General features: G+C 38.0%; 1 protein-coding gene across 1 annotated transcript in view; it reads right to left on the reverse strand.

Annotated features, from left to right (window-relative positions):
* Nucleotides 1-15,616, reverse strand: part of cntnap2a (contactin associated protein 2a) — a 383,333-nt gene that overhangs the window by 27,824 nt on the left and 339,893 nt on the right. Inside the window, exons 18-21 of the mRNA XM_041967941.1 lie at nucleotides 14,796-14,966; nucleotides 7,881-8,099; nucleotides 3,390-3,626; nucleotides 106-339 (exon numbers count right to left, since the gene is read on the reverse strand). Coding sequence (XP_041823875.1) covers nucleotides 106-339; nucleotides 3,390-3,626; nucleotides 7,881-8,099; nucleotides 14,796-14,966 — 861 coding nt within the window. The remainder of the gene's footprint in view (nucleotides 1-105; nucleotides 340-3,389; nucleotides 3,627-7,880; nucleotides 8,100-14,795; nucleotides 14,967-15,616) is intronic.

Below are 15,616 nucleotides of genomic sequence, written 5' to 3' on the forward strand. Positions count from 1 at the left end.
GTTTTATTAATGAAATGCAAGATCACACTGAAATTTTAAACTTCTGGGAATTTGTGAAGTGTGCTTTTGCAGAATTCTCAAACTGCAGCAGCTTGTAGTTCTTACCATTCTGTCTTAGCACCACAGCCAGATAGTCCCGCGTCTTGGAGCTCACATACAGGAGAATAGCAGGAGCACTGGATGTACTGAAACTGAAGGCCACCTCCTCTTTAGTCAGATTCACTTCATGTGGCATCAGCTGTTGCATTAAGGCTTTTGTGTCCTTGCTGGCACCCGCAGCTTTTTCAGGTATGAAATTGTACTTGACCAGCGTTCCTGCCTCAAAGAAACCCCCGACATCTGGGTAAGACGACAGAAAGAAAATAAATAAAATCAAATGCACATGCATTGCATAAGCACAAATGAAAGCATACACAATACATACGATGCACTTCATTGCGCACCTAAAGAAGGAAGAAATTCAAGAAAGAAAGCAAGGCATCTTGCATTATGAAAACAAAAACAAAACAAAAAAAAACATAAAAAAACACTCATAGACTCATAAATTGCAAAGACAACCGATTAAACATAATATAAAGCCAGAGGGGAAGGAGCACACACATAAATATGACTGTATTCAAAAGGTGTAGTAAAGTGGGTGTTAAATTGCTGTGCTCCAGCATCTGAAAGCAAACATTGCACCATTTACCAGTACATTAACAAACCTAATAGCATATTTCAACCATTCCAGGGGGCTTATTGATTCTCATAATCAAATGTTGAAAAGAAGCAACCTTATTTTTCTATAACCTACTTTAGTTACAGTTCTTGCTTAAGTGTGTATTTGTAAAGAGATGAAAGCATAAAGTGCATGAAATGAAAGAGAATGGTTACAGGCGGAGCAGAAAGAATAAAGTTTTGTGTGTAATTGTGTTTTAATGTCGTCGAGTATGACTCGACATGTTTGCCTTTGACATCAAGAACATAGAATTGCAAGTGAACATATTTTTGTCATTTTTATTATGCTTCACTTCACCCTTTGTCTAACACTGGACACAGACTGATAAATACTTTATGTTACACTACTTAAATTTAACAGAAGGCTTATTAATAGAAAATGGATGTCTTACAGGCAAAACTCCAACTGGATTCAAGTACATTACAATTTAATCCCTGTCTTCAAACTCAGGAGTCTGGAGAGACTCATTTTTACCAACTGTATCATATTTACAAGGTAAAGAGTTTTCAGATGCTCTGACTTTTTCTTTATCAAACCACCGTCTGAAACTCATGCTTTGGGCTACTGGCTAATTAACAGCTCATGCTCATTTGCCTCCAGTATGAGCAAATGGTCAAATAACCACCAAGCTTGATTCAAACAATGTGGAGTGTTCATGGCATAACAATGTGCTTCTGTACAAGCCATGTAACAGTGTCATGCACATATCCTTCACTATTCACTCTGAGCATGTTAACATTTGCCTGCATATCTCCTGGAATGTTAATTTTGACATTTAGTCAGCATGGCTTCTTCTAGTTATTGGAAAACTTGTGGAAACATCTTCACTCTTTCTTTTCTATTAAGTTAAAATCATTTTTCTAATTTTTTATCTTTTTTTTAAATACTGATCTTGGGTTGTAACCTGTCTCTAGTTGCCGAGAACTTCAGTCACACTCAAAGTTTTCTGGCGACATGAGAGGGAATAAAAAAAAGCACCAAAGCCACAGCTCTTTGTGTGTGTATTTTTTGTAAATGTGTGAGATATATTTTAAGAGGGAGCTCATACATGTTTGCACAGGTAATACATTTGTGTGATGTCTGCGCATGTGTACTTATTTATGTTGCACAGTGATGCCATGTGACCCTCAAGGGCAGAAAAAGAAAAGAATGAGAGCGTATAATCATAATACTGCAGGGTCCCCTGAGCAGTGTGTAAATATGGATACAATGGAAATGCACTGCGCAATTATGGCTGAGTTCATACATTTTTCACTTGCTGAGAGGATGGGGGAAAAATTGTATATTGAAGAGGGAGAAATTTGGGAAAAGAAAGAAAAATCTGGAAATGAGCCAAGAAAAATCAAGCAAGAGAGATGAGCGAGGCAAAAACCTGTCAGAGAATGAGTCAAAAATTTATGAAGAGGGACAACGGGGAACAAAGTAACAGGAGAGGAAGAACAGGAAAAGGGTAAAACAATTAGAATAAGGCTGTGCAGGGAAAAGGAATGAGAGGAAGAAACAATGAATGGGAAAGTCACAGGCTAGACACAAGAACAAACAGACACAAGGGTGTGCTCTCTCCCTTTCATTGACTTTCTGTTTCTGATACACACACACATGCACACACTCATCACTCTCATACAAACACTAGGCTAATCTTCATTCTTCAAATCCTGAAATGCCTGATTGGTTATGACAGAATTCAAAGGAGGTCTTTTCATGTCTTACACTAGCACATCGCTGCACACTGTAACCCTCTTCCACAGCAAATACGGGCATGCACACACAAAGATACACACTGTTCTGTCATCTTGTCACCCCCCTGCCAAGAGTGCAGGGGAAAAACACCATTCAACTTTAGGAAACAAATTAATTCACGTGTCGGAGATCAACTCTCTGACTGGGAGCTACAGCAGAACGCCTCTGACAGCAGTGCTGCTCCTGTCCCAGGAGTATTTTATGAAAAACTTGTTATGGGAAGTAAAACTTTAATAGAGTATCTAATGAATCCCAATGAAACAAACATGATGTTTTAGTAAAAGCAGTGTAGAAGCAGAGTTGTACTGTGACATGGCCTGTCTGTGATCTTCAAAAACCTCGAGTTACCCACCTCTCTTCGAGTGACTTGTATTTATTTATTTTTTAAGTTTGATCTCTCAGTTGTGCTTTAGAACAATCTCAGCATTCAGAGAGTGCACCCTTAAGTCAGGGAGAATTGGTGGGTAAGCACAATATCACTCTGAATCAATGCCTTTTATCATAAGCCCAAACACTTTCAACGCTGACAGCTTCAAACTGAATAGGAAATGAGGACGCTACAAAATCACAGTGGGTTTGTCGGGCAATGAAGCTCATTGAAACTTAACTGCTATGTTCGGTTGCTATTTGACTCCGGCTTTGTGATCTAAAGAGGTACTGGAAATGATGAAATGCTTATGTCTGTCAAAGTGTAAGCTGAGAATTCACGACTTGATTTATTTTTTTGAGATTATGAGAGGACTGCACTTTTAGGAGAGTGCAAAGAAACAAAATCCTTTAAAGGGAAAAAGGAAACAAAGTCAATCATAAAATATATCTTAAAGACCATACAGGGGAAAAATTATTTGTCTGTGAAGATAAAGAGAAGTATGAACATTATGAGGCATTCAGAGTCCCGTGATCAAGCTGGTTTTCTTAACATGCCTCTTACCTCTGGTGCAGAACGGGCCATCGTAGGCAGTCTCAGAGCAGTCACACAAATAGCCGTTATACCTCTCCACACACTTTCCTCCATTCCGGCAATACATCCCAAAACTGGTGCAGTGGCCTTGGCAACCTGACTTGACCCCAGGTGTGACTTTGGCCCTCTCCTCCAGGTCGAGGGTGATTCCGTTCATTCGTAAGGCTCTGATACAGCCCAGGAATCCCCTCTGTCCCCCCGCAGCGCCTGAAGAGCGTGAGAGGGAGGGAATAAGGTTAAGGTTAGCAAGGATGGTGTAACATTGGGAGAAAGGATAACAAAACAAAAAAAAAGGAAGGGAGAATAAATGGAAGTCAGAGTTGCAGAAGTCATTCTAAATGCAAGAGGCTTTGTTTTATTCTGTTTTAGAAATGTTAATATCCTCATGCCTGAAGGAAGCCACTGATGTCATGCTAATTGTTTAGACTGCATTGTCGTTCTTGAAACAACCTTCAACTTGTTTGATTTCTTCACTAATTACAACAGCCTAATGAACACGTTTCTTAATGAACATCTCACAAGAATACACATGCTAATGGATGCATGAATGCACGTAAACCACATCCTACAGACAAACACAGTTTACACCACACACTGTGTACCTGCTTTGAATGAGTCAATCTTAGCATTACTGCTTAGCCCTGCAGTGTCAATGGCTATTTTTCTAAACCTCTTCAATCGTCATTCTGGCCTTGCAACATTACAGTCTAACTACCCATTAACTTGGACAAGGTAGAGGTGTTAAATAGATGAACGTGCACCTAAATGAGTAAAGTAATAAACATGCCGATAAACACACACCTACAGGTATAGATTTAAATGTACATGATCACAGTGAATAGACACATGTATGCATGCGCACTCGTGGGCACTACAATTAACAAGAGCTACGGGGCATTTTAGTTATTAAAACCTCTAAATTACATCCTCTAGCTTACAGAGAAGTAGCCCCTGAAGAAGACACAAAAGGAAACTTGAACACACACATAGTTTCCTTCCTTGTTAGTGTTCCCACATAGACAGGAATACCGAAGGCTTAAATACACAGATACAACATATAATAGGATTACTGCACGTGCTTTGGTTCTCTCCAGCCAATGCATTATTCATAAATCAGGATGCAGGTGGGCTTTCACCTGCTCTCCCTACCTTCCAGTCCCTTGTAGAATTAGACTCTTAGTAGACCTCTTAATTAATCTATTTTGTGCCACTGATTGGATGGAGGTTTCTACCACCTGTTTACCCAGGTCTGAATCAGTCTTTGATTGAATGGACAGCAGGGCCTGAAGCCTGCAGAGACTTAGTAAGGCAAGAACAAATACTAATGCACAGACGCATACAGCTTCTATATAACTCACAAATGCTATAGAATAAACTAATACTGAGTGACTACAGTCAGCACTGGCTTATCATAAATGCAGATAATTTAAGAACAGCTGGAAGTCATAGCTATAGAAATCACACAGTTCATGCTGGTATTATGGAAGCACCAGGCTATAACACCTTTCAGCTGATTCTGAGCTGAGCCATCTCTGTTTGGTTTAAGTGAAATACCAAACAAGCAAACTTTGTGTCAGCTTCACAAAGGGTCTGTTTTTAGCACTAATAAGGTACAGCCACTGTCTGGAAAGGGCTTCAGGAATGGCTCAAAAGGAAATTGACAGATGAATTCTATACAACTCAAATGCAAAATATCAAAGCATCTGATATTTTGTGATCCGAATGGACAGTAAATGAAACAAAATCCTTAATATTTCTTAAAACTGATTAATTTGACATGATTTAGTGGTCAAGTCTTGTCAGACTGGTGGATGGTTATAATACTTCAGAGAAGAATATTGTGTAATCTTTTATAACTAAATAATTGATTAAAGAAGCTAATTTTCAGCTACAACACAATCTGTAGGGGTCGCTTCAAAGAGGATCATGTCTAGTCATTCTAGTTATGCCTGAAAATCTAGTTTTCACATACTTTCACCACAGTAGCAAATGCTTTTTAGTGAACTTGATGGGAGATGTAAATAAGAAAAATGCTGTTTAGAAGCAGGTTATACATACAAACGTTGCATTTATGCATATATATATATAGGTTTAAATTCAATAACCAGTAAATGCATGCTTGTTGTGTACATCTTATTGTGATTACCTATAACTGAAGTTAAAATCTACTATTTTTATGGGTTTATTTGTCATATTTGGTATGTGCACAAACACCTTTTGTCGTACTGATTAAATGTTACCTACTGTCTTGGCAGGTGAGCGAGGCTGGTTTCCCTGTGATGGGTGTCCCGCACATGTAGTTAAGAGCATGCCGATCGATGCAAAATAGCAGGCAAGGAAAACAAACACAACAAAAGGAGCAATGCACACACAGAAAAACAAAACAATCCAACCAAGAGACAGCTGAGTTAAAACATGCAAAAATGAAAGATGTTGAAAATCAATCAATGGTGGCATAAAACGAATAAAATGTGGTAGGATTAATTGTTATGTACACGTATGAAGTGAATTGGAAAGCTAAAAGTTAACAGTGTGAGGTAAATGACGGCAGCCTGATGGTATAACATTTACTTTTGTGGCCATTAGAGCAAATGAGCCACTGTGCAGTAAACACTGAAGCAATCAAACGCTTGACAAGGAGCATATTGATTGAGAAGGAGTCAAGGACAGGATACAGAAATGAAAACAAGACTAAGTTTAACAAAAACAGGCAAGCATCCTGTTGCATGTCCTTCGTGTTTGTTTATGTGAAATATAAAGCACGATGAGAATAATGAAACTTTCTTGGGCTGCTTTGTATTTCAAACAATGATCATTGCAGCAGAATTTAAAGTTGTATTCTTTATTAGTGTCTAGCTTTTATTATTTTCATTATTATCAATGAAAGTGCTCTATAATTAAAGTTGGATTGGATTGGATCAGCGTTTAAAAAGTCATAACAGAAATAGGACAAATGTGAGGTGGAAGTAACTGTTATACAGCAGAATCAAGTGATTCTAGACAAAATCTTGTTGCCTGCAGGGCTCCCTTTGCTCTTCCTAAATCTTTTGATCAGACACAAAAAGATCTCTATCTGGAGGTCCACCTTTTGTGACTGGCTGGGTCTCTACCTGTGTATTATGTTGTAACTTAAAGCAATTCCTCCACTTTGAAATGAAACAGGGATGAGAGAGAGAAGATATGACAAGGTGCTGTCACCTCCGTGCTTGTGGTTACAAACAATCCTTCCCTTATTTCTCCCAGTGTTAGAAAGGTGCCCCACACACACCTGAGACCAGAATACACACATGCAAATTAAACGATGGCTGAAGCCCTGTCGAGAAGCCATTCACATTCCTGGTTTCATAGGCAAAGACAAAACCTTTCTCGCTTCTTTCCATTTCATTAAATGTCAGTACAAATATAGCAAAAGCAGAATGGGTGCACGATAAGGTGAAGATGTTCAAATCAGCAAAAGGATGAGGCGAGGGAAATAGATTACAAATGGGGATCGGGAGAATTACGGCTATCAAATCGGGATGCCTGATTGGAAATTGCAGCAATCTCCTTTAGGCAGAACTCTTTCTATAAGATAGTAAGAAGTTTGTGATCCGCCTCAGCACTTTTTCTTCTATCCGAAAATCCCTAAAACTATTTCAGCCCTGGAGTTTGGTCTGCAGAGTACTGACAGCTCAGCACAAAAGACAAAAATGAAATAGAAGTGAAATCATAACGAATAAACTAGATGGAAATCCTGCCATTTGAACTTCCGATGAACCCGAGGCAATCCATCAAGGTCAAACCTAACTTGTAGAAAATCATATTCAGACATAACTTGCTCCGAATGGTAATAAAGATAGAGTAAATCAGAGTTGGTATCCTCTCTGTTCAGTCTGTATACAAAGAAACAGAAATGCAAATTCAAGTATTTAAGAAAGCAATTTTCCTTTAACATGTATTAAAGTAACAGAGAAACGACCTCTGAAAGTAAGCCAGTTTTGAATATAGCAAAAGCTTTAATCACATGCATGGAAGAGTTTCCAGGGATATCTGTGTGTCCGTGAGTATCATTAATGGTAGCACGTCCGTGTTTGAGTGTGTGCAAGTGTATCCTGGATTAATTTAATTAGTGGTAGCTGAGGCTAAGCTGGACTCAAGCCTCTTATGAGAAAACTATAATTTTCCATGAAGCTTGCTCTTTAAGGTATGACACAATCACACATTCTCACAGCTGCATTATTAGAAATTAAGTTCATCCAGAAAGGCTTTTAAACTAACAATCAAATCCAATTACATTTACATGGAGGGTGTTACTTGCTTTTCACATAGAGTCCATAATTATGATGAAATTTGTTTCTCTGAGAGTCCATCTTTTACAAAGCTGATATTAAGTTTGCAATCAAACGTGTGTACATGATTCAGTCCTGCATATAAGGATTGTTTATAGTTTGGATCGAGTGAGAGTAAGTGTGTGTGCCTTACCCACGTAGAGCTGGCTGAACAGCTCTAGTCTTGTGTGTCCCTGTGTGGGAGCAAGTCGTGATGCCCGATAGGTTTGATCCAGCTGGAGGACAGCTTCTTTGATGTTACGCTCAGCCATTATACGATGCCACTGGTCGTCGTTGAGGGGTGTAGCCGAGTGCACAGTTAGCTCTACTGGCCCATTTCCCACATCGAAAGAGAAGGAGACCACCTTGGGGGCTGCAGAGTGACAGAAAGTAACCTTACTAGCAGATGTTTGTCACCAAACCTCAAACACACTGTCTTGTCATTATCAACTTGGCAGGTATTCATGCCTTCAATTTCTAATCTAACATCTTATTTGCTATTTTTTACAGTACATCACCTCACAACTATAGACCAATCTCACTCACAATTCAGACCTGTTTGTTTTATATGAAATAACACTGTTGCATTATTTCTTGGCCAGGAAAACCAAACAGGGATGGAAGAAACAGAGGTCACAGTGAATGTATACAGATGGAAGGTAGGGCAAGATTAATTTTCATTATCTCCAACTGAGTGGATTTGCGAGAGGTGATGTGTGTGTTTGGGCTGTGTTATGGAGGATTAAAGCTGAGGGATTGTCAGAGAATGTACTGCAACTCTATTGTCCAGCTGTTTACCATTTCAAAGAACCAAAAGGGGGCAGTGTTATTCCTTTTTATGACCATGGTCAGTTAAAATGCTCATTTATGTCACTGTGCCTGAGTGACTGACCCTACCACCTGCCCTGTCCAGATGTTGCAGCTCCAGAGGTCACGTTTGGATGGCTTTCACCTTTCACCTCTGTCTGTGCATGACTGTGCTACAGCCAAAATGAGTGGTATGATTTTTTTTTCTTTTCCAACTCATATAATTGGATAGTGGCCTCCAGAAATATGACACATTTAGCAGTTTAGACAACGTGAGTCTAATTTTTTTCCAGCTGAAAGATGTTCTGAGTTTGTATGTTTTCAGTGGTGGCCCCAGCAAAATGTTCAAGGCCTCTTTTCTTAAGCAACTTTACCGTTAAACTGTTCTATAAGAAGCACACAGTCTAATAGGGGCCTGTTGTTGCCATTCACACCAGTGTGCTGCAGCCATTGTGATGATAAATAGCTCCATACTTTACTGGTTCATTATAGCTTCATTAGCCTATTTCACTGGGTAATTTTATGAAGAAGTCAATGGGGAAATGAACTTTCTTCTTTTTGTTTTTTCCCCAATCAATGTGCCTGGTCTTTTTTCTCCTGTTTTATATTGCTTTAATCTGTTCTCAGCTATTCTCTCAGTATTTGGTCTTGCATTCTTTCTAAAGCAAACTGTACTGTTGTTTGTTTATTTATATTTCTTTTCATTTTATTTTTTTAGTGTAGGAGCAACAAAAAACAACGGTCTCATCCAGCGCTGTTATCCTTGACTTGTCATCCCTTTTCTGCATCTTACTTCCTTCATACTTGCATTTCTTTTCCATTTATTTATTTTTTATCTGCATTTCCAGAAGTGTTGATCTTGAGAAAGTTGTGACTTATTCTAGTCCAGATAGTTAGGATATTCAGCTAAGTCTACCATTTTTTTAAGTTTCTTCAGTGTTAAATAAATATAAGTTGCAATTTTCCATTTATATTAACAACTGAGTGCAAATTTTAAAGAGTAAATTTGTTATAATTTTCAGCAGCAGTAATAAAATCTTAATGAAAAAATGTAAAAACCTTCAAACTGATGAATAAATCAGGTGCTTGCATGTTTCCTACACTGTTAAATTTAGTTAATTAACTGACCCTGGTCTCTGCTGAGTCTCTAGATCTTGTGTGTGATGGCCGCTGCTTTTTAACTGTGATAAATGTATTAACTCTGGGTCCTTAATATTCTCCTCGTCTTAACCAAACCTTTGGTGTCTCATCTATTTTTTGTGCTCTTCACTTCTTCTTCTGCTCAGAAAAAAGGGATGCTGCTGAAAGTTTCTGTTAATCTTTCATCATTTTGATTTGATAACAAACATTATTTATGTTACACATAGACCTCCTTAGTTATTTAAACATGGACTTTATCATGATTTCTGCTTTGTTAGCATAACTTCTGCTCTTTGTTTGTCTTGCACACTGAATACTTTGGGCCATATTATCAATAATTTAATATATAATAATTAATTTATTGATTAATAATACTGTAATTGAGCTAATTTTAGTTTGTGGAGCCATTCATTGTTTACTGGTCTACTGAAATGAGGTTTCTTACATGTATAATAACATGTAAAAATGTGCCATGGGAATCCACGCTCCGTTCATTGTGTGTCTTATGCTAAAAATGTTTGATGACTACTGACCTAGCAGGCTAAAGAGCCCTCCTCTTCCCATATTTCTGCTTTGAGATGGGGCAGTGGCCATCATGTTTTGACTCATCTGGTGCCACATCAGCAGGACACAGCTTTTTCTGTCCCCTGGTCTAATCTTGTCTGCTTCACCTGCATTCTTCCACCCTTTCTTTTGTAGACACGTCTTATATTCACAGCCACAGTGCCTCCAGATGCTAAAAGTGAAAAGCCCTGGAAGTAATGCACTCTCTTGTTCAAACCAAGTGCGTACTTGTCATACATATACTGTAATGACACACACTATACTAAAACACAGCTTGTTTGTGTTCTTATATTGGGGGTCTTTCTTTATCAAAATGAAATCTCAACAGATGCTTTTTTAAAAAGATTGTTATTCATTCTTTGAAATCCAATGCAATTTAAGAAAAATGGAAAAAAAAGAAAAAAAAAAACATTGGGTGGTCCATGCCTAATGATGCCTATGATGCTTTTTATTTTATTTTCCCCTTTGTTGTGATCATTATTATGTGAGATGCAGAAATCATCACAGAAAAAGCCTGTCTGAGTGTGCTGAGCAGATTAACCCATGAGATAAATTTAAAATAAATTGCTTAAACATTTAAGCACCCACAATTTACAACACACAACAGCACACAGATAAACACACACACACACACACACACACACACACACACACACACACTGCAGATGCCCTTTGACAGCCTTTAGTATTCTGAATTAATGATGTCTGCCTACTCAGAGTGAGTCTGCAAGGGGTGGGAGGTGGGGGCAAATCACTTATTTTAAATGCTTAAAGAAAGCCAATCACAAATCACAATATCCCAATGGACACAAAGTTTATACAAAGCTGTGTAATAACACAATACACTATATGTGTGTGTGTGTTTTTGACATTCTTGCGTGTTGTTTTATTACCAATGTAAAGCGAGATGTATGCCCTACAGGTCTGTGTCCAGAGACAGGAATAAACCTAAAGCTTGCCTCATCTATTTGCATTACCAATATAGATGTCATTAGTGTAAATATGTGTGTGAATGTAGTTTTGCTTTGGTATGTGTGCATTTACTTGCATGCTGACCTGGATAAAAAACAAAAACAAAGCAAACAACAACAACAACAAAAAAAACTGTTCACCTTTTTATTTTTGCTATTTGGTTTTATATTTATCATTTTTACACGGAGGCTGAAAGAGCCCAGTCCTAAATTATGCGTCAGCACAGCACAACCAAATGATGATAAATAGTGAAAGAAACTGTGAACGTCTTTGTGTGAAAGATCGCTGCCTGTGTGGGTGTGCATATGAGTGCTTGTGTATTTGTCTAATGTGAAGTTCAATTTGGCTGCTGTTCATCTATTTTCAGATGTCTGGCAGTGTATTATCTCTTCAATCTCTGTTCTGTTAAAGTTGCTAATTCTTTGTTGTTTGTCTGATTTGTTTTTATTAGCCTTTCACTCCATGTTTTTTACTCGCGGGAGCGAGTGGGACAGACTGTACCTTTTAAAAGGATGAAAAATTCTCTATGTGTGAGCCAAACTCAGAACGCCACAGGAAAATCTGCCCCTGTATTTTCTTATAATTTGAGCATTTCTTTGCTTTTGGCTCTTCAAATAAAAGTTTCCATCTGCATAAAAAAAAAAAACAAAAAAAAAAAACAAGTACATAAAATGATGTTAAGAGTTCTGACTTTTTCCCAGAGTTTAAAAAGAGAAGATAAAGAAAAAAGATTAACTTTGGATCATTTAAATAAGTTAAAAACAAAACAATCAGTGTTGGCTGTCTTCTTATTTGAGAACTAGATATTGCTTTAAAAGTTAGAAAGGCATCTGACAAATCTGTAGAGCCTAAGGCTAAATTTAAGAAGTAAACCCTGTTTGGTCTTCAAATAACAAAAAAGGGAATGATACAGTTTCTAATCCATAATCTAGCTGGAAAGAAGTTTTCTTTGCTGGTTATCAGACTTAAATATAACTTCTGGGTAAGGCAGACGCTGTGATGGCGCTTTTTAAGGACTGAAAACATGGCATATGGCTTATGGAAAATACTTTCCCTCAAGATAAAGAGACTCCAACAAGTCATGCATTTGTGTATTTAAGAACATTTCAATATGGTCTTAGCTCAGACACCTCTAAACACGGCTTTAACGCTTTCTCTCCAAAACATTTATATGTTTATATCTGACGATATCTAACTATTAAGACTCAAAGAAGAATGTGACTTTGATTTTGCTGAGGTCACAGTAAAGTGTATTTATTTTTTAACAAGATTTTATGAGTGTATCAGTGAGTGTGTGTGTTTCAGTGCTCTAAGCCCCTGCAGTGCCAAAGCCTTGCTATTCTAGCTTAATGCTGTCATTTCATGCCTTGACTGGATTGCAGCAGATAGAACTTTTGCACCAGAGAGAGGGCAGAGATTATGTGTGCACTGATGTGTGTGAGCGTGCATGCGAGTTGTTTTGCAATTGTGTGTCTAAATGCGTGCTGTGGGGCAAAATGCAAGATGATAGCAAGGAAGAGAAGAGAGGAAATCAATGTGGGGGCTTTTAAAAGCCTTGGGAGACACGTGCACACAGTCGCCTGCACACACTGCAGCCGTGACAGGCTAAATACTTGCTGTCTTTGTCTTCAATGTGCACGTTTTAAAGACAAACACTAAACCCCCCATAGAAATCTTGCATAGCATATGCATAGTCTTCTTCTGCCTAGAAGAAATTTGTGCATGTAAGTGTGCAGTTGTAAAAAAAAATTGCAATAGAAAATAAAAGAAGGCTTAAAGAGTTTTTAGAACACAAGTGCTAAAAAGCTGCAAGCTTTATCAATTAGTGTGATGAACTCAGGTTTACAATACCTCTGTCAATTTAGAATCTGTTCACTGATTTGACATTTTGACTCAACAAGATAAGCCAGCCACAACAGCAGGAAATGGTCAGTAAGCACCTCTGACACCACACATTCAGTTCCCTTTGAATCCTGATGAGATGCTATTAGTCATCAATAGACAGCCATGCTGCGCCTAGAGTCCCCTTCACAATGCAGCTCTGTGATTAATTTGAAGAGAATTTAAAACTCTTGATGAGAACAGTTCCACTGTGGCAGCAGGGAATTTAATTTGAGCCACTGGAACAGATCATAGAAGCCGAGTGAATGACATGTCAATCATAACTCTCAGTATGGAATAAGAGACTGTAAAATTTACCCTTTTATGTGGGATTTAAAATGTCTGCTTCTTCTCTCCTCTGCTGCCCTCTCTTCCATTTCAAGTGCAAATGTTTGGCAAGTTTTTGTCTGAAAGTCTAATGGAGTAAATGATTGCCTTTACAATGAAAACAAATACAGATCACTGACTACTTTGACATGTGCCAGATAAACATAGCTGCATACCAACTTCCTTTTTCTTTCACAAACTAAAAAAACAAAACAAAACAAAACAAAAACAAACAGAAAGAAACATATATTTGGAGCTTTTGACAGGGGTTTAAATTAAGTTATAGAGAGAAATCAAAATGCACTGTATAGTGTAAAATATGTTTGCAATTCTCTCAGTCCTGAAAATGCAAATATGTTTTATTTATGATGGAAATCCCAAGATTTTCTGACTGTTTTTCTGCCTGCAAAGTTTGTACAGGACAAAGTTCAGAGAGAGTTTGACACAGGTAATCTCAGAAACCTAATTGTCCAAGTGCTTTGGCATTACAGTGGAAAGCCTGTAGTTTATTTGGCGCTTATTGTTGTTGTTGGAATTTCATTCATTCATGCATTTCTTTCTAGTCCATCACAGAGCCAGCACAAACAAACAACCATACACAGGGAAAATTTTGCAAACTCCAGCGAGCAGAAAAAAAAAAACAAAACAGAAAACTCAAAAGATGACCAGACACTTGAATTGTGTTGTTTTTACCCTTTAATAAAATTTGAGAGCTTATCTGCATGCCACACGTATTAGAAGAGATGACATGAAATTTGAAGATGGTTTCCTTTTGAGAATACTTTTTCAGTGTGTGATGCACCCACTGAAAACTGAAGCACAAACATCCTTCAGCATGTGGGTGTACTGTTAATGTGTTTTTCTGTATATTCTCTGTAATGGAAAATGCTTTTTAAAGGAATTCAAATGCACATATTCACATAATGCCTTTTTTTTATTTTTTAGAGAAGGAGAAAAAGACAGAAAGACACACACACACACACACATAAAAGGGTATGTATGTGTGAGGAAGGGCTTGTGTTATGTCATCCTTGAAAATGGGTGATTTCGTTAAACAAAGGTTCATAATGGACATAATTATTGCACACACCAATTACCTTAAATAAATGATTGCTCTCTCTTGCAATCACACAAAGTGTGTGCTATAATCAGCAAGGCAAAAGCCTTTTTCTGGTGTGTGTCCATCTGTCTGCACAAGCTTTTATGTGATTCAATGTGTGTGTGTTTGGCAGCATGCACCCACCACCATTAGATGGACTGCTGGATTAAGCCTCACATTTAGCTAGCTAAAGACTCAATGTAAGAGTGAGAGAAGGAGAAAGGCAAACACAAAGTAATGACTCACATGCACTCACAGAGTAACTCAAAAGCATCTTACATTTGAGCTCCAGACGGATGAAGTCAGTGTTTCCCAGGTTTTCCAGAAAGACGCCATAGGGTGCACTTGTCTTGAAATAGAAAGAGATGTCAGCGCTGGTCTCACCCTGAAAGGTGGCAAAGTGCAGGTAGGATGATGGGGTAGTAAATGACGCAGCGTTCCAGTAGTTATCTGTGATAAACAAAAAAAACAAAACAAAACAAAACAAAACAAAACAAAAAAACAATGAGTGGCAATTCACTCAAACACCTGCTGTACCCACCATTAACACTGTGGCAAGCATTTTATAACCCACTGTGATCTGATAAGCTGCAGAATACATTCAAAGTAGAAGTGGTTTCATTTCAGATAGCTATGAATACATTTTCATTTCATTCAAAAGCCAGAAATCCATTCTGGATTAAATATTGCGATCTCATGCCTGTCGTTTAATGTGGCTCATTTAATAACTCCTCTGTAAAATTATTTTACCACCTACAGCACGATTTAATTTCCATGTAGAGGTTTTCACATAGCCTGCAATTCCCTGCATGTTCGATAACACTCCACCATCAGCTTGAAATAACAGAGAGATAATTTCTATCTCTTCTAAATGAAGACCTGAAAAGGCGACGATGGCCCATGGATGAAATGTTGCAGGATTTTTGATACCTTTACTAATGACTTTTGAATGAAGGAAGACCAGGGGTGGCTAATGAAGACGAAGTAGCAGTGCACTAAACAGCTGCTGATGAACTATCAGACTGTGGTTGATAGAGTGACTTCTCTTCTGTCTCTACTCCCCCCCTCATCACGCCTATGTCTTACCCCCATCACTCATG

This window comes from Melanotaenia boesemani, chromosome 18, assembly GCF_017639745.1.
Source record: "Melanotaenia boesemani isolate fMelBoe1 chromosome 18, fMelBoe1.pri, whole genome shotgun sequence".
Taxonomy (NCBI): Eukaryota; Metazoa; Chordata; class Actinopteri; order Atheriniformes; family Melanotaeniidae; genus Melanotaenia; species Melanotaenia boesemani.